General features: G+C 42.3%; 1 protein-coding gene across 1 annotated transcript in view; it reads right to left on the bottom strand.

Annotated features, from left to right (window-relative positions):
- The window catches only part of cog5 (component of oligomeric golgi complex 5), a 71,344-nt gene extending 56,237 nt beyond the window's left edge, over positions 1 to 15,107 (bottom strand). Inside the window, exons 1-6 of the mRNA XM_063905496.1 lie at positions 15,031 to 15,107; positions 13,853 to 13,992; positions 11,426 to 11,483; positions 7,256 to 7,310; positions 6,305 to 6,374; positions 2,416 to 2,536 (exon numbers count right to left, since the gene is read on the bottom strand). Of these exons, the coding sequence (XP_063761566.1) occupies positions 2,416 to 2,536; positions 6,305 to 6,374; positions 7,256 to 7,310; positions 11,426 to 11,483; positions 13,853 to 13,992; positions 15,031 to 15,076 (490 nt within the window). The 5' untranslated portion in view covers positions 15,077 to 15,107. The remainder of the gene's footprint in view (positions 1 to 2,415; positions 2,537 to 6,304; positions 6,375 to 7,255; positions 7,311 to 11,425; positions 11,484 to 13,852; positions 13,993 to 15,030) is intronic.
- Positions 15,108 to 18,022: the final 2,915 nt, after the last annotated feature.

Genomic DNA, 18,022 nt, shown 5'->3' with positions numbered 1-18,022 from the left:
CTCCGATAAAGGCTCAGACATGGAACATTGGATGCCAATAGCCTCCATGGTTCATCCCTCACAGTTCCGCAAACTTCACTTACTTCTGTGGGCTCTGAGACAGCCATGGATTGCTTCTTGTAAACCAGCGAATCAGAGCAGAGCTTGTCATAACTATTTAAATGAGTCCCCAAATAAGGCAATTCAGCTTGTTTCATTCTAGGACCAAATCATAGGGTTATAAATGGGCCTATAAAACTGCATCTGGACATTTTTTGGATCAACCAAAGTTATATACCTTCTTTGTAGACATCAGAGAACAATTTAAAATACCACATAGATGCATTCTATGGCACCTTTAAAAAAATATCTCCGTCCTCCTGACAACTAGGTGGCGATAAAGGTTATCAAGTAACCACAGTTTAGGAAAATCCACACCTTTGAAGGAGTTTTACAAATCTCCAGTATAAGGAATCTAAAATGTGTCACAACAGGTATAAACATCGAGAAAGATCCATCTGCACGGGTCTGTTCTGATGTGGACAATAGATGAATGTGTTTGCCAAACTGTAATGCAAACTATCCAATACCTATTTAGACGTTTCACTTCAAACCACGTGTTAACCTCACAGTGGTGTTGGAGAAAACGTCAGGCAATCAGGATTAATCCTCTGAGGAGCAAAAATGTGTTCATTTTCATGACAAACTATTCAATGATTGAGACATTTCAGTGTGGACCAAAGAGGTTTCATCAACATTGCCATCCACCATGCCAGCAGCATAACTAAAAACAGCCTCAGATCAGAAGGATGTTGACGGTATTTTGTGACTGTTGTAGGTTTTTCAATTGCGTTAACCAACTATTCTGTAGGTGACCCTCTTTAAACCCCACTGAGGGCGTTCCACAGTGTGAAGCATAACACACCACAGAGCAGCAGTGCCCTCTTGAGAAATTGTTGGAATTGTTGAACAACAAGTGGCAACCTGGCAGCAGAGACCAGCAGCCGACACTGCACACCCTCAAGAGGTCCGGAACACTCAGCACCCTGACCCCATTCAAAAGGTCTTTGCAGTCAATGGAATATCACCCCTGTGTGTGTGTGTGTGTGTGTGTGTGTGTGTGTGTGTGTGTGTGTGTGTGTGTGTGTGTGTGTGTGTGTGTGTGTGTGCAGCTGAAAGCACTTGCCCTTCTGATCTACCTCTGTCACACTCGATGCCTGTGATAACTAAGGGGAGCACAGCACAGATAGCCGTGGCATTCAGTGCTATAATATCACTTCTCGTCTGCTGACAACAGAAGGTCATACAGTCTTCTGAACCTAGCCAGCAATTGGTTTACAAAACAAACTTATCATACACCTCCTGAGACTGGCATCATTACAGCCTTAAATGTACCAGGAAATGGTCTAATCATGAATAACTGTGAAAGTGTGGTTGGGCAAATATTGTAGTAGTAGTAGTCAAGGATTAAGGATTAACAAAAAAGATGCACATTCTTTTCAGGAACTAGCCAGTTTAATGCTCCTTTCATTAAATATTTACCAGGCATCCAAGAATCTGAATAAAAAATACCTAAATAGGGGGCACAAACTCTTCCCCCCCCGACGCGTCCCTATGGCACTGGGATGAGTTGAATGCAGACTCTGAAGGTCACAGCTGAAGGGGTGCTAAGATCATGTGTGATGATTCAAAGATGATTTGTTTTGCATCCACTCATCAATCTAGATTTAATCACCTGGATTCTTGCAAGCACATTTTGAGCACATGTTTTTGATCTGTGAGTTCACCTTATCATGAAACATCCACCAGACCACCTCACCCATGGGGTTTCATGCTGGGATGGCTGCCAGCCAATAGAAGCAAATGATTGGCCAGTGAACAGACTGGAATACCAAAGACTCCAATAACACCGACTGTACGGGAGATATGTTGAGAAACTGAGAACACAAAGCCTAAACACCAAGGAATAGGTGCAACAAAGATGATCCTGACAATGTCTGCAGTTGATGTGATCAATTCCAAACTAAGCTGTTTAGTTGAGTTGGAGTATTTTAAGATTCAGTGCTTAGAAATGTATTTTGAGCTGCATGAACAAGATTGCACAAGTTAGTCATAAAATGTAATCTGATCTTCATCAAGTTCATCAAGCATAGACAAATGCTTAGTGCTTAAGCTAAGTGAACCATTGAATTTAATACCCAGTTGAACGTGGTGTGAAAGGCTCTCTTGAGAGTGATCATCTCTCTGGGGCTAATGTCTGAGCTCTGGACACTCCTAAAGGAATACATTCTGTAGTAGATTTGTAGAGTTTCCTGTATGAATCTGCTCTGGGGAAGGCACACACCTGCTGCATGTACTGCTTGCTGGTACACTGCAGCAACAGTTGTAGCTGTGTAGGAAGAGAATTGCACCATAGATAAAGATGCCTGTCCTTACCTAGTTCGTTGAGGCTCTGTGCAGCCTTGGTGATCTCCCTGCTGCCCCCCTGCAGCTGGCCCTGCAGCCTCTTGCTGAGGTACAGGATCCGAATGATCCTCCGCAGCAGGTCACAGGCCACCTGGAGCAGGAAGAGAGGGGCGAGGAAACATGGTGAGATACGGGACTCAAAATTCAACCTAATATCCAAGGAGTAAGCAGTGAGAGTGTGATGCACTGATGGCTGCTGCAGCCGGGTCAATGCTGCTGTGTGTGGCAATGCCTTTCTGGCGTGTTTAAAGCATCAAGCATGTGAAAATATAGCTCATAAAGTGAAATCAGCATTATAAAATGAGCTTTGTTTGATCTGGGAGCAGCACTTTGGTCAAATGGTTCTCTCCTTTCCTTAAAAACATTTAAGAAAGCACGTTCCACTGAGCGATCTGGTCTGTCAATAAAGCCAGGCAGAGCAACAAATACTACACTTTATGGTTGCTATGCCAATGCATGGTAACGGTAACCATGGAGATATTCCTGCTTTTAGCTACACCATGTTCACATATGTACAGTATTTGAAGGGAATACTGTACTCATTAATTTTTGGTAGACCAAGTTCCACAAAGACTGGAAGCAAGAAAAGGTTTATAGAGAAGTACAACTGAGAGAAGGAGCGCACATTTAAAAAAACTGACAGCAAGAAGGAGGCCAGTTTAATTATAGGTGCTTGGGGGGGGGGGGAGCATAATAAACATGGCGTAAAGTGGGGTCAAACCTGATAATGTGAATTATTTGCATTCATTTTGAATTAACTCTGACCATTTTCACGCATACTGCTATTTACCAATTAAACCAATGGCTTGACTCCCAATATTGATTTAAAGATGCTTTTATTGATTTAAAAATCATTTAATTGCTTCCTCTTTTCAACCCCTCTCTATTTTCATCTCAATACTTTGTTATATACCCTTTGTTGGCAATGACAGAGGTCAAATGTTTTCTGTAAGTCTTCACAAGGTTTTCACACACTGTTGCTGGTATTTTGGCCCATTCCTCCATGCAGATCTCCTCTAAAGCAGTGATGTTTTGGGGCTGTCGCTGGGCAACACAGACTTTCAACTCCCTCCAAAGATTTTCTATGGGGTTGAGATCTGGAGACTGGCTAGGCCACTCCAGGACCTTGAAATGCTTCTTATGGAGCCACTCCTTCGTTGCCCTGGCGGTGTGTTTGGGATCATTGTCATGCTGAAAGACCCAGCCACGCTTCATCTTCAGTGCCCTTGCTGATGGAAGGAGGTTTTCATTCAAAATCTCACGATACATGGCCCCATTCATTCTTTCCTTTACACGGATCAGTCGTCCTGGTCCCTTTGCAGAAAAACAGCCCCAAAGCATGATGTTTCCACCCCCATGCTTCACAGTAGGTATGGTGTTCTTTGGATGCAACTCTGCATTCTTTCTCCTCCAAACACGACGAGTTGAGTTTTTACCAAAAAGTTCTATTTTGGTTTCATCTGACCATATGACATTCTCCCAATCCTCTTCTGGATCATCCAAATGCCCTCTAGCAAACTTCAGACAGGCCTGGACATGTACTGGCTTAAGCAGGGGGACACGTCTGGAACTGCAGGATTTAAGTCCCTGGCGGCGTAGTGTGTTTCTGATGGTAGCCTCTGTTACTTTGGTCCCAGCTCTCTGCAGGTCATTCACTAGGTCCCCCCGTGTGGTTCTGGGATTTTTGCTCACCGTTTTTGCTCATCATTTTGACCCCACGGGGTGAGATCTTGCGTGGAGCCCCAGATCGTGGGAGATTAGCAGTGGTCTTGTATGTCTTCCATTTTCTAATAATTGCTCCCCCAGTTGATTTCTTCACACCAAGCTGCTTACCTATTGCAGATTCAGTTTTCCCAGCCTGGTGCAGGTCTACAATTTTGTCTCTGGTCTCCTTTGACAGCTCTTTGGTCTTGGCCATAGTGGAGTTTGGAGTATGACTGTTTGAGGTTGTGGACAGGTGTCTTTTATACTGATGACGAGTTCAAAAGGTGCCATTAATACAGGTAACAAGTGGAGGACAGAGGAGCCTCTTAAAGAAGAAGTTACAGGTCTGAGAGAGCCAGAAATCTTGCTTGTTTGTAGGTGACCAAATACTTATTTTACAGAGGAATTTACCAATTAATTCATTAAAAATCCTACAATGTGATTTCCTGGATTTCTTTTTCTCATTTTGTCTCTCATAGTTGAGGTATACCTATGATAAAAATTACAGGCCTCTCTCATCTTTTTAAATGGGAGAACTTGACAATTGGTGGCTGACTAAATACTTTTTTGCCCCACTGTATATGCATCTGTCCATACCTCCTCATTCAACAGTGTAATGTATTTAAATACTTTCAATGTATTCCACATATGTATATATTTCACATCCTTAAATCTTTATTGTTGTTATTATAAATATTCTTCTCTCTTTTTGCACTATTTTATTTATCTTATTCGCACCATGTATGTTGAGTTGTTGGAGGAGCATGGGATATAAGATTTTCATTGCCAACATATACGTTGTATATGCTGTGCATATGACCAATAAAACCTTGAAACCTTGAAAAAAAAAAGAAATAATGCTGGATGTGGTTTGGAACATAATATAGCGTTTAATCACGGCAGCGTTTAGGTGAGTTTCTCCCAGTAGAAAACTCTCTTCAGAGAGATCATGAGGCTCCAAAGGGGCGTGGCCAGCTGCAGCTCCAAAGGGGCATGGCTAGCAGCAGCTAGTTCATTTAAAGCTACAGTAACAGAATCAGCACTTCAGGAACAGGGCTGAAATAGAGGGGGATGAGGCATGCTACAATGGGGGATCTGTTTGGTATTTTGAGCAACACACTTCACAGACATTTTTGTATATATATATGGCCCTACAACATAATGTTCAAATATAGCATAATAGGAGACCTTTAACTTACACAAAACTGAAAAGTCACACTTAGGATTCAACAGTGTGGTAGTTCCAACATGCCATGCCCTTACAATTAAAAAATGACCTTAACAAACCTAAAGTCACCAGTTAGGCATAATCGTCAAAATCTATCAGAAGGAACATTTTGGGGGCATTTCACTGCGTGTGTCGCTAATTATTTCAGCTGAGACGCTTCACAATCCTGCTGACCTTTTCACAGCTGCTGTTGGATCAGTCATGATTTCCCTTAGCGGCACCAACAGGAGAGATGCCGTGCCGAGCAGCAAGGAGCTGTGCACACAACAAATCTCTTGCCTACGTAAACAAAGATGCTGAACCACTCTCCTACACAGTCCATCACTCTGTGGGTTTTGGAAAGCTTGCTTCTTTGGTAATACTGGCACATACTTTCTTGTGCCAGCTCAACAGAGAAGCTGACTGGGGGGCCTGTGTTCACATAACACCTCATTCTGAGCCCCAGCTGCTCTGAACACTTGAAGCTGACAATATTTCAACTTTTCATAAAAGCACTGGTGACTGGTAATGTCACTGTACAAATGGGAGGGGAGGCTCATTATTGGCAATGTCTTTCAATCTGAGACTATCATACCACAGAGAGAAATGCTCATCTGTTCGAGCAGATCAGCCGGCAGACCCTGGATGTTGCTGCCGGTGAGTGTTATACTTCTGTTAACGAGCAGGGAAGCTCACTCATAGAAAGTGTGAGGGTGAGAATCCTCTGTTTGATGCTCATAATGAAAAAACAAATACAAAGGGTAGAGTACAGGGCAACACACAGTCAGGACGTTGTTGACTTTGAAACAGTGAAAAAGCACTGGTAGCGTTTTTTGAAGAAAGGATGAGAGGAGGGGGCTCTTTCTGCCAGGAGAAGGGGCTATGTGGATTCACACACAGCCAGTGAACAGCAGATAACAGTGTCACCATGCAGTGTGTGGGATTTACCTGCAACCGGGCCAGCTGGGTGATCCTGGCCACAATCTTGTTGTACGGGTCAACGATCTTCGTCCTTATCCTGAAGAGATGAGCAACGTTTCATTAGGAAGCAGAGAGTTGCTCATAAAGCATCACCGCACAAATGGATGAAGTGTCTCTGTGCATCTTGAAAAGCGGTATGTACTGTAAATGAAATGTATTATAAATGATGAACCTGTCCTCTGAGGTCTGTAATCAGCTGAACTTTAAAGAACTATACCAGTAAGATTTGTGTGCCTCTCCTTTGTGTTACCACTATTTTACCAACCAAAATGGATTCAGATACCATCAAAAAACGTTTTTTGGCTGTTTGTAGGAGAGTAAAAATGAATAATTATTAATGAGACACCTTAGTTTCTTCAGAGGATTTATTTACGCCAAGAGATCATGGAGAAAGCATTTGTTAAATACTGCTGAGAAGTCAACACAAATCTTCAAAACAGGGTTTTCCTAGAAATGTTAGGATGGTTGTAGAAAGAATGTGAGGCGCATTAGGCAGAGAGCTCACAGTAAGCTGCAGCGGAATATTCTGTACTTTAAAAGGCCCTGATTTTCTCAATCAGCCTCTGGTCAAGGCTAAGTCAGAAAGAGCTCTTGTCATGCACCTTAAGCTTGATCAAATCAAAATGACAACATCTGCAAACGGCAGAAATCTGAAACCATACCCCCCCAAAAATGATGAAGAGGATTAGCTGAGGGTCATTTTACAGAGTTTAGTTTGGTATAGTCATAAGGATTTGATGATTCCGAGATTGACTCTTTAAGAGTACATTTTCAGGGGCTCAAATGGAATGAACAACGATATCATTTTCATGCCCAACTAAGAGGACCAGTACAGAATGGAGAGCTGTAAGTAACGTGAGCACATAAGGCAGCCGACAGTGATTCCAATCATTCTCAGAGCCACAGGAAACACTTTACCTGTCCACAGCTGCCTGCAGAGCACTGATCCTGGTCTGCATCATCTGAAGGACGCCTGAAAACAAGATTTTACTGTCAGTACAATTACACACTTATTTTAAGAGTGTCCGTCTTGGCAGACTAAGAATCTTAACGCCCTGGTACCCTCTGGTGGCAAAACGCAATAACTGCAATAAATGAAAAGGCAGAGTTTATTACAGTGCTCTGCTACAGCAGGTGTCTTATGATGCTCTAGTTGGAACCTGGAGGTTGGCTGATGGGGTTTATACGGCTTTATGACTGTCTATAATCACCTTAGCAATAAGCAGTAGTAAGGATTCTTAATATGCAGTTTGCCTACAGAGCAAACAGGTCCACGGATGATGCCATCTCCCTCACCCTCCACACTGCCCTCTCCCACCTGGACCAGAGGAACACTTATGTGAGAATGCTGTTCATTGACTACAGTTCAGCATTCAACACCATTGTGCCCTCCAAGCTCATCATTAAGCTCAGGGACCTTGGGCTCAACAGCGCCCTCTGTGACTGGATCATGAGCTTCCTGACGGGCAGATCCCAGGCAGTGCGGATGGGGAACATCACATCCTCCACCTTGACCCTCAACACCGGAGCCCCTCAGGGTTGTGTGCTCAGCCCTCTCCTCTACTCCCTGTTCACGCACGACTGCGTGGCCACACACAGCTCCAACACCATCATCAAGTTTGCTGACGACACGACCGTCATCGGCCTGATCACAGACGGCGACGAGACGGCGTACAGAGAGGAGGTCAGAGCCCTGACATCTTGGTGCCAGGACAACAACCTCCATCTCAACGTCAGCAAAACAAAGGAGCTGATTGTGGACTACAGGAAGAGGCAGAGAGAGGCACACACACCCATCACCATCGACGGGACTCCTGTGGAGAGAGTCAGCAGCTTCAGGTTTCTCGGGGTAAACATCAGTGAGGACCTGACATGGACACATCATACCAGGGTCATATCCAAGACGGCTCGACAGCGGCTCTTCTTCCTCCGCAGGCTGCGGAAGTTCAACATGGACTCCAGGATACTCTGCAACTTCTACAGGTGCACCATCGAGAGTATCCTGACTGGCTGCATCACCGCCTGGTATGGCAGTTGCACCGCCCTCAACCGTAAGACTCTACAGAGGGTGGTGAAAACTGCTCAGCACATCACCAGGACGGAGCTGCCATCCATGGAGGACCTCTACACCCAGCGGTGTAGGAAGAAGGCCGGTAGGATATTAAAGGACCCCCATCACCCCAGCAACAATCTGTTCTGTCTGCTGCCGTCTGGCAGACGGTACCGCAGCATCCGGACCAAGACCACCAGACTCAGAGACAGTTTTATACCACAGGCTATAAGACTACTGAACTCCTGAGCTGTGTGAATGTCTACTCACATCTGTTTATAGTACACACATACATATATATATATATATATTATACACATCTGCCATACATATCTGTTTATAGTACACATATCTATATATTATACATATCTGCCATATACATCTGTTTATACGTAATATATGCATCTGCCCATACCTCCTCATTCAACAGTGTAAAGTGTTTAAATACTTTCAATGTATTCCACATATGTATATATTTCACATCCTCAAATCTTTATTGTTGATATTGTAAATATTCTTCTCTCTTTTTGCACTATTTTATTTATCTTATTTGCACCATGTATGTTGAGTTGTTGGAGGAGCACGCGACATAAGATTTTCATTGCCAACATATACGCTGTATCTGCTGTGCATATGACAAATAAAACCTTGAAACCTATGCAATAAAAGGTCCATGCAGTAATATAAATGATTGTAGGTAAAGTAAAGGGAAAACAAATATTGATGCAGCTGTAATTTTAAAAGCCTGCTTTATCATTTCATTGTTGGTGCTAAATAAGTGTTCATGCAAAATGCATTGCTCTTTATTTACCACCAACACTATATGTTGATAAGGTCTTATTAAATGTGTTAAAACTTCCTGTAAACAAGCTATCAGTTATATAATGTGAGATACTGGCAGACAGTTCAACTCCCTCTGTGTTTTCATCACCACAAACCTTGGAAAGACCTCAGGCTATATCTGGACCTGCACTGATTAAAGTGACATCTTGTTTTATTAAAGGTATATTTAATCTCCCAAAATCTAAATGTATACCAGTTGCTCACTCCGAGGTGCCTTTCTTGACGAGAAACTTCCTGCGTGCCTCCACAGTGAACGAACATTTAAAAAACTGTGAAAAAACGAAATAAATACAAGTAAATGTGTTTTTAAAAAATGCATCGCTGTAGGGGAAACATTTTCTTGTTCCCATACTGTTGACCGAGTTTCTCTGTTTATCCTGCCCTCCCTGAGCTCAGGCCTGAGACCTTGGGCTGCTCTGTGTTTGTTTCCTTCCTCCTGCCTGTCGGCGTCAGCTGATAGAGGTTATATTGCTCTGCCTGTTTTTCTTGTTTTGCAGAATGTAGATTACGCTCTCAGAACCAACTAAACACATACCATCCCCATAAGTGATGAAAGTGTCTCTGGCATTAGACAGGTGATGTTAGCATAGCAAGCGAGGCTACTCTGACACTCTTTACTACTCTGCTATCCTATTGTGGCATAAGCTGTTTTCTACAGGCATATTTTATCAGCGTAGTTTTCGTTATGATTTTACTTCAAATGGCAATCTGTGTAGCCCATATATTGATTCCATCTGATAGCGGCAATAATACAAAACAACAGGAGAACGTCTGCCTGCCCCTCCCAATGATCAATAATACCGTCGGACGTAAGCATTACGTATTGGTTCGTATTCTTTGGTCTTGCCGGGCAGCGGAGTCGGGCTAGAAAGATCCGGGTTTTCGGCGCTTAAATGCCGGCGCAGCTGCGGTGGAAACACGAAAACCGGAGCAGCACAGCTGCACGTGCTCTTTGAGTGTGGTGAGGACGGAGGCATTTTGCTGACCCGTGCTCCATGAAGTTGTTAAGAGGACAGGGTCCCCACTGCAGGTAGAGCTCGCAGTATGAACACTACCATGTGCCCCATGTAGCACACATTATACAGAGGGGGATCACAGCCCAGTTTGGCATGCATTTCCTTTAACAACACCACACATGTATTTTTTTTACTCCACCACGATATATAATACATACTAGTAATTCAAAATGATGATAAATCATGATTAATCACAGATTATTATTGCGATTACATGTTTTAAGTTATGGACAGCACAACTGATAATGACAGTGTTTCCCACACATAGACTTTACTTGGGCGGGCCGCCCAGGTATATTAACGGCCGCCAAAGTACTTTAATCGATTAACTAGTGGACAATGATCCCTCGCTCTACATCTCCTGTACCTGTTCGCTCTGCTATCGCCTGAAGGGTCTGCTAACAAGCGACCAACAGAAAGGGAGACCTTACGAGAAACAGAAAAGACAATGTTGGAATTAAGTAAGAAGACGCGGACATGTTGTTGTCCTCTCCTGTCAGACTGCGAGGCTCCGATAGCCTCAGCTAAGTGAGGTAAAGGTCTCTCTGAGTGTTTGGATAGTTCACTTTAGTCTAAGTTATCTGAGTGGCTCTCTAACGGTTTGGTCATCATTTATGTAAACAAGTATTTCCAATGCACACCTTTATATGATCATTATAGTCAGAGAATAAATGAAAAACAGGTATGAAATACTCCAAATTCATAATATAGGACAGTAAAACAAAAATACAGTTTAAAAGGAGAGTGTCTGGTCCCATTACTGGAGTTTATTTTGCCCTCAAAGTGCACCAGATTGATACATTTAACTTCAACATCTTTTTTTAAAAAATTGTCCGGGGAGGCAAGCCCCGCACCCCCCTAGAGGATGTTAGGTCCATCCCCACTTAAAACATGTTGATATGGAAAGGATACCGAACTTTTGCACATTTTTTATATAGTAACCTAAGTACATGCATCCGTTTGGGTGGTCATGCTAAAATTGTGCGTGTGCATGCATACGCTAGTCATAGGTGCGCTCCGGTACTTGTAAAAATAGTACTACACCCCTGGTTGAACGTCACAAAGCCCCCCCCCACCTCGTGCCCGGCTACCACCACAAGTATATTTCAGATCTGTAGGAAACACTGTAATGCTATTATAAAATAACTTTAATAAAAGGAAACAATGGTAATTCTTTACCTTCAAGGGACTCTATCCCAGTGGCCTGAGACAGCAAGTCTTCATGTCTGGCCACTACCTGGACGGAAGCAGTATAAACATAAATGAATTATTGTATGTGGTTTAAACAAGTTTATGCTTTATTTTCACTATTATTAGCTAAACCACACTGGGATTAAAGGGCACAGAGTAAGTCTTAAACAGAGTAAGTCTTAAACAAATGACACACTTAAAGAAATAGCCATAAGTATTTCAAATCATTTGCATTTATTGAGATAAGACATGATCCGCATCACTAGGTGAGGGCTGTGAGACATTGGTGATGTCATAAGAAAGGTTTACTGTAACAAACCTGGACTCAAGCAACTTCACTATCTCTTGGTCTGTCTAAGTATAGTTCAGTCATTCCTATCACGTTTGATATTGATGCTTATTTTTATTATCACATTTTGGTGAGAAGTGTAAGTGTATTTGTGTCGTTGGGAAAATGTTACACTGGACGCGCAACTGAAGCGCAGCTCATGTTGAGCACACGTTCTGCGAAATGTATCATTTTACTGGCTACACTGGCAGCGCTCATACAGCGCACGTACGGCGCAAGGTACAGGCAAAACAAGACTTTCGTTGTCTTCAGTTTCTGGATCCAGCACGACAACAGTGAAACTGCAACACCGAGTTTGTGTTTCATCCATGGATCGTCTGTCGTTATCTTATCTGTAGGCTGAATAATTTGGCTAATGAATTTTGATAACAGATATCTCCATGGCAACTTGTCTATCAGAGTCTCTGGTGAAAGGAAATATTTATTCATTTCCTGTATACCGGTGGTTGAATTAAAAAAAACATACAGACATATGTTATGACCCATTTCTCTGTAAAAGGGTCACACACACCCCGCGCAAAAAAAAAATTAAAATAGAAGACTGGTCTATTTTAGCAAATCTGCGCGGTGCTTGCGGAGTACTTGCGCGCTGTTCTCACATCTGGTGTAGCCACTTTCATTGATTACAATAGAATCTATTGTTGCAACGTGCGCTCAACGTGCGCTGTGCTTTAGTTGCGCGTCCAGTGTAGCCACGGCGTTAGGGTCTGAAGAGCCTAGGTACCAAAAAGAAGTGCTGAACAAGATGTCAAACTTATTGAGTTAAAGTTAAATAAGTCTCAAATGATTTCCAAAGATGAGTGCGTGCTGCAAATATGGGTAGGTATTTTAATATTTATTTCAATATATCATTCATTGGGTTTTATTTTTGATTCTACTATAATAACATTATTTTATCCTTTTTCTCAAATGTTGTATTGAATTTAGCATTCCATCCCAGTAAATTCTGTATATTCTCATGTAATGTAAATCAAGAGAAGTGCTATACTAATAAAGTTAGAACACATATAAGATTTTTGTAATATATTTTCTATTTTTGGGATGAGCCGAATTTCAGATCTCACTGTATCACACACACAGAAGACTGAAAATAAAGTTGACTTTTATTATTATGAATACACATATAATGTTAGGATTTTCTCATCAGTTCAACAATTTGTAAAAGGAAACTTCTAAAATCAACAAACAATTGTCAAAATAATTGCAGATACATTTTTTGTCAATTATGCCCCTTTTCCACCAAACCGGATCCGGTTCAAGATCCGATCTCTTGCTTTTCTGGCGCTTTTCTGGTTCTAGCCTGTAGCACCCCTTGTGTTTCCACCGCTTAGAGGCCAAGTGGAGCTGCGTCATTGTTTGCATCATGACATAACCATTTACGTTCTTATGACTGATTCATATTCACTGTCTGACAAGACATAAGCTGATGCTGGTCACACAAGCAGCTGATGCATACCCCCTAGTGTTGCCTGACTTTATAAAGTGTGTTTTTTGTAATTGTGTGGTCGCGTTGTAGTCACTTTGCTCAGCGCTACTGCTCGTTACAACCTGTCCTCTCTGTACTCCCCATGAACTGTTATTGCTCAGGTTAATCTCTCCCCTCCGAAGTTAGCATGACGTATTGGTTCGTATTGGATCTTGCCACTCTAGCCGAGTGGGGCAAGAAAGATGTGGTTTTTCGGCGCTTAAAGCTGGCGCCGCTGTGGTGGAAACACGAAAAACCAGATCTTTATCGGCTCCAGCTCCGGCTCCAGCTCGGTTGGTGGAAAAGTGGCATTAAAAAAAGTATTAAACGTCTAATCATTGCAGCACTTTTCCCAACACTCATATCGACAATATTGTCAGAATGTAACTATTATTGTCAATTTTGAATATCTTCTGAAAAAGACCGCCGTCACACACCCCGCTCAGATTGAGATGATCGCATATCATCCTCAGACAAAGAGCTCTGGAACTGTTTAAAGAACCATTCCTAGCGTGTGGCTATATGCAGCACACTGGTCCACCAGTAGATGGTGATCTGATTGAGCAGTGTCAGTCTGAACCAGGTGTTTGGTGAACTGTACCTGGCTGTGCAGCTCCTTGTCCAGCTGACTGATGCCCTGAGCCAGCTGGCCCAGCTGCTCTGCGATGACCGCATGCTGGATGGCCTGGGCCGTGTATGTCTTCACATCAAAGTCCTCTGCCAGGAAGTCAGCGTAGCAGCCTGGAACACAGAAGAAGAAGAAGAAGAAGAAGAAGAAGAAGAAGAAGAAGAAGACATACTTTTATTAATCCCTTACAGGGAAATTGCTTTCTCTACTCTGTTGACACACATTAAACACACAGAGGATATACATGCACAAACAGAGGAAATACATGCACACACAACCACATGCAGAGGAGAGGTGGCAGAGCAGAGAGGCAGCCAGGTACCCAGCGCCAAGGGAGCAGATAGAGGTTAGGTGCCTTGCAGTGGCCTAGGAGGAGAACTGGCACCTCTCCAGCTACCAGCTCACTCTCATATTTTTTTTGGTCCGATCGGGATCGGGACGTGAACCGGCGACCCTTTGGTCCCAAGACCAAGTCCCTACTGACTGAGCCACTGCCGCCCCTGCAACATTTCTCAGAACACATTGAACATTTCAAACCTCAGCCTGTGCTGAAACAGTCTCTTCTCAATGAACCATGCAGCTGCTCATTCGTTTCTTCAGCAGGAAAGCATCTCATCTCATCTCTCCTTTGTCTGTCTGTCTGTCTGTTGTCTCACTGGTGTCTCACTGGTGTCTCACTGGTGTCTCTGTCTGGTCCCTCCCTGCATTGTCTCTCTGTTCTCTCTGTCTGTCTGTCTGTCTGTCTGTCTGATGTCTCTCTGGGCTGTTGTCTCGCTGTCTGTTGTCCCTCTGTCTGTCGTCGCTCTGGTCTCTCTGTCTGTCTGATGTCTCTCTGGGCTGTTGTCTCTCTGTCTGTTGTCTCTCTGTCTGTCTGTCGTCGCTCTGGTCTCTCTGTCTGCTCACTACAGGTATGTACTGGTAAAAAAAAAGAGTGCAGCAGCAGAATGTTTGCAGTGCCTGAACCTGTGCTCAGCCCTGGATGTATGGTAGGCCTACGGATAACACGTCACTGAAGAGCCACGGTTAGGCTCGGAAAGTGTTCTGCAGGTTGTAACTGCGCAAGGAACATGGAGATATGATGAAGTTGTCGAGAATATGTTTTAGAAAATACATTACATACGAAACAACCCATTGCTAATAGCTGTATTTACCATCTTTCAGAAGTGAATTCGTGGAAGCTTCTCTCCCGTTCTCCATGTTATTTCCGCAGCTGACGTCAGACGTACGCGACGAGTGTTGCCGGATTCTTAAAGGGCCAGCTACGGGGAAATCTGCTACGCTCTTTTTCATTTCAATATATATTGAAATAAGACTCTATATTCTTATTAGAAGATGTAGTAGTAGCATTATTTACTTAAATCATACTATAATAACATTTTAAGAAAAACACTGTATCAACACTTCTGAAAGGCCAAATTCAATTTTTTAGAAAGGGTGTCTAGGGGATTCAAATGTGCTCTTAATTTGACACACCCCTGGTTTCTGTTTATTGCGGAATGTTTGAAAGTGGTCCTTGGAAGGACATTGCCAAGAACTTATTACAATAAAGATATACAAGATATGGGCTGAGGAACAACAAATTTACAAATATTTCTATTTTAATTTCAATTTTGTCAATATTTGTTTCAATAAGGTTGAGGCTTTTATATTTTCGGAATCGGAATCAGAATCAGAATCAGAAACAGGTTTATTGCAAAGTAGGTTAACACATAAGAACAATTTGTCTTGGTGTTTTTGGTGCATACATAAGCATACAAACAGAAAAAATAAAACAAAGACAAAAACTAAAAACTATTTTAGGAAATGTTAAATGTATGTTGGATACATTCAATAAGTTTACCCTTAAAGGTCTCCTATTATGCTATATTTGAACAATATATTGTAGGCCAATATCTATACAAAATATACGGTGGCGCTGAAGTGCAAGTCGAAATGACATTTCACAAAACACTGCAACAATTCACAAAACACAACGACATTTCACAAAACACTACAACAATTCAAAGATTACGGAAAGGGTATTCCTTTAAGGAGAGCACTCCTTGTTTGTGATTGGACAGAGCTAGCCGGAGAAACACTGTTGTGATTGGTTGTTTGACAGCGCTATGTCTTTCCTGTTTGGTACTACTCAGCTGTGTCTGCACACATTTTTGGAGTTGGAAAGAATAGAAGAAGTACGGAAGAGGATTAGGGCCACATTTTTTGGGGATGTCAGAATTCTGACTTTAAAGTCAATAAGTGACGGCTAACCAAGACCAACAGCCTGGTGGTTTTCATATTTCTGTAGAGATTTAATTAAGTATGTTTATCAAGGCAGCTCCAGCAGCTAACTGAGAGCCTGGCGTCTACCACTCACCTGCCTGCTAGTTATCGGGCTCCGCACCCAAACACACCTGTGCAAATATATTGATGGTTGGGAAAAACATATGGCCCGACCTTTTAGCTGTCATTACTGCACACTATTTTGCCTGTCACAGTAGTTTAGAGGTAAGTGGTCAAAGTAGAATGGAAGATATTTGATAACTAGTGTTTGCTAGCTACCCATCATTTGCCCAGTAACCCCCTCTCGGTACTGTAGTAATGTTACCGCGGGGGTTTGGGCCATCATAATTTTACCTCATTACCACCGAATTATCAATATATAAATCATGCTGTACTATCTGTAAGTTTTTAAAACAGCAAGACAATGTTGATCATTTCATCTAATAAACTACGAGTTCATATCAAAGTCATTGTGTTGTAACCAGACTGTATGCATTAAAGATGTAAGTACCTGTTCCAGCTTCGTTAGTTTAGCCAAACAGTCCAAAGGACAAAATCAACATGATGGACTGCAAGACCAAACTTTATTTTAAGGGTCCTCTCTTTCTTTTAAATGAAATCTTCAGACCTGAGATTTTACTAATACAGTAATAGTATTGTCAACCTAGAAAACTGAACCACTCTTAAAAGTTTCATTATATTTATTTATTATCTAAAGCACTCATTTTCCCCCCTCTCATATTTACAGTATGGATGATTTGAGACAGCGTGGAGCCCAGAGAGCTGCAGAAACTTAGAGAAGAAACCTCAGGGTGCTGGACGTCCGTATGTGGTGGATTGGCCGGAGAGGACTGAGGTGGAGAGGTTTTTCTATGGGAGGAGGGGGACAGCACCAGGCCTGAGGAAGGAAGCCCTGCACCAGCTGCACCTACAGAACCTGAGCCCATACTGGGCATACAGTAGCCGTTACCACCTGCACAGGCCCAGTCTGTCTCTTTATTTGACAAAAGGTGTTTACTTATACATTTAATAGGTTAACATAATGTACCGTCACGATTTGTCTGGGTTTTATTTTGAAAGGTGCGCACTTCACTAGTTATGTCTGCTTCTTCTTCCTGTCTCTGTGTTCCCTCCTGTTTGATTACCTGATTGTGTTCACCTGGTGCTCCTGTGTTTTTCCTCCCTCCCCACCTGTGTCTTGTCTTTGTGATCACTCCTCTAGTATTTAATTTCTGTTTGTCCTTCAGTTTTTGTTAGATCCTCGTCGTATTTGGATGTGTTCCTTAGGGAGAGAGTTCTGTTCGCTTTGGTCTTGAAATAAAGGTGTTTTCAGTTAAACCCTGTGTCCTTCCTGCTTTTGGGTCCTTCCTGCTTCGCTCCCCCTGACATGTACCCTTTGTCTATCTTGTCCTTTTTTTATATAAAACCTTGTTGATAGTTCATCTTTGATACCGTCTGGTTCAATACATTGCATTTGTATTTGTACTCCTTTTTGTCTTTTATTCTTACTGAATATGTTAAATTACTCATTCAAATCTGACTGCAGATGGGCACCATTTGTTCCGCAGTAAAAGGCACAAGTATTGTAAAGATTATATAGCGAGGCAAATAGAAATAATCATCTCATCGATTGTACAGTACATGTTGAAATAGCAAAAAAATAGGTGCATTTGATCTGTTGACCGCACTTTGTCTGATGTGCAACTAAACAAACGGTCCTGTTAGGCCACAAAACTATTCAGAGTGCAAATCTTTATTTTCACAATGAAAGTGTAGTTTCTCAGTTAATTTTATTGGCCTTTATTGGTCTTGAATCTCATAAAATCAGGTTTTCATGTTCCTCTTTTATGTTCTTCTGGACCCTCGTTGAAGGAGAAAATG

This window comes from Eleginops maclovinus, chromosome 17 (genome assembly GCF_036324505.1).
Source record: "Eleginops maclovinus isolate JMC-PN-2008 ecotype Puerto Natales chromosome 17, JC_Emac_rtc_rv5, whole genome shotgun sequence".
NCBI classification, from domain to species: domain Eukaryota; kingdom Metazoa; phylum Chordata; class Actinopteri; order Perciformes; family Eleginopidae; genus Eleginops; species Eleginops maclovinus.
Note: the sequence above shows the minus strand (reverse complement) of the source record. Positions and strands in the feature narration are given on the sequence as shown.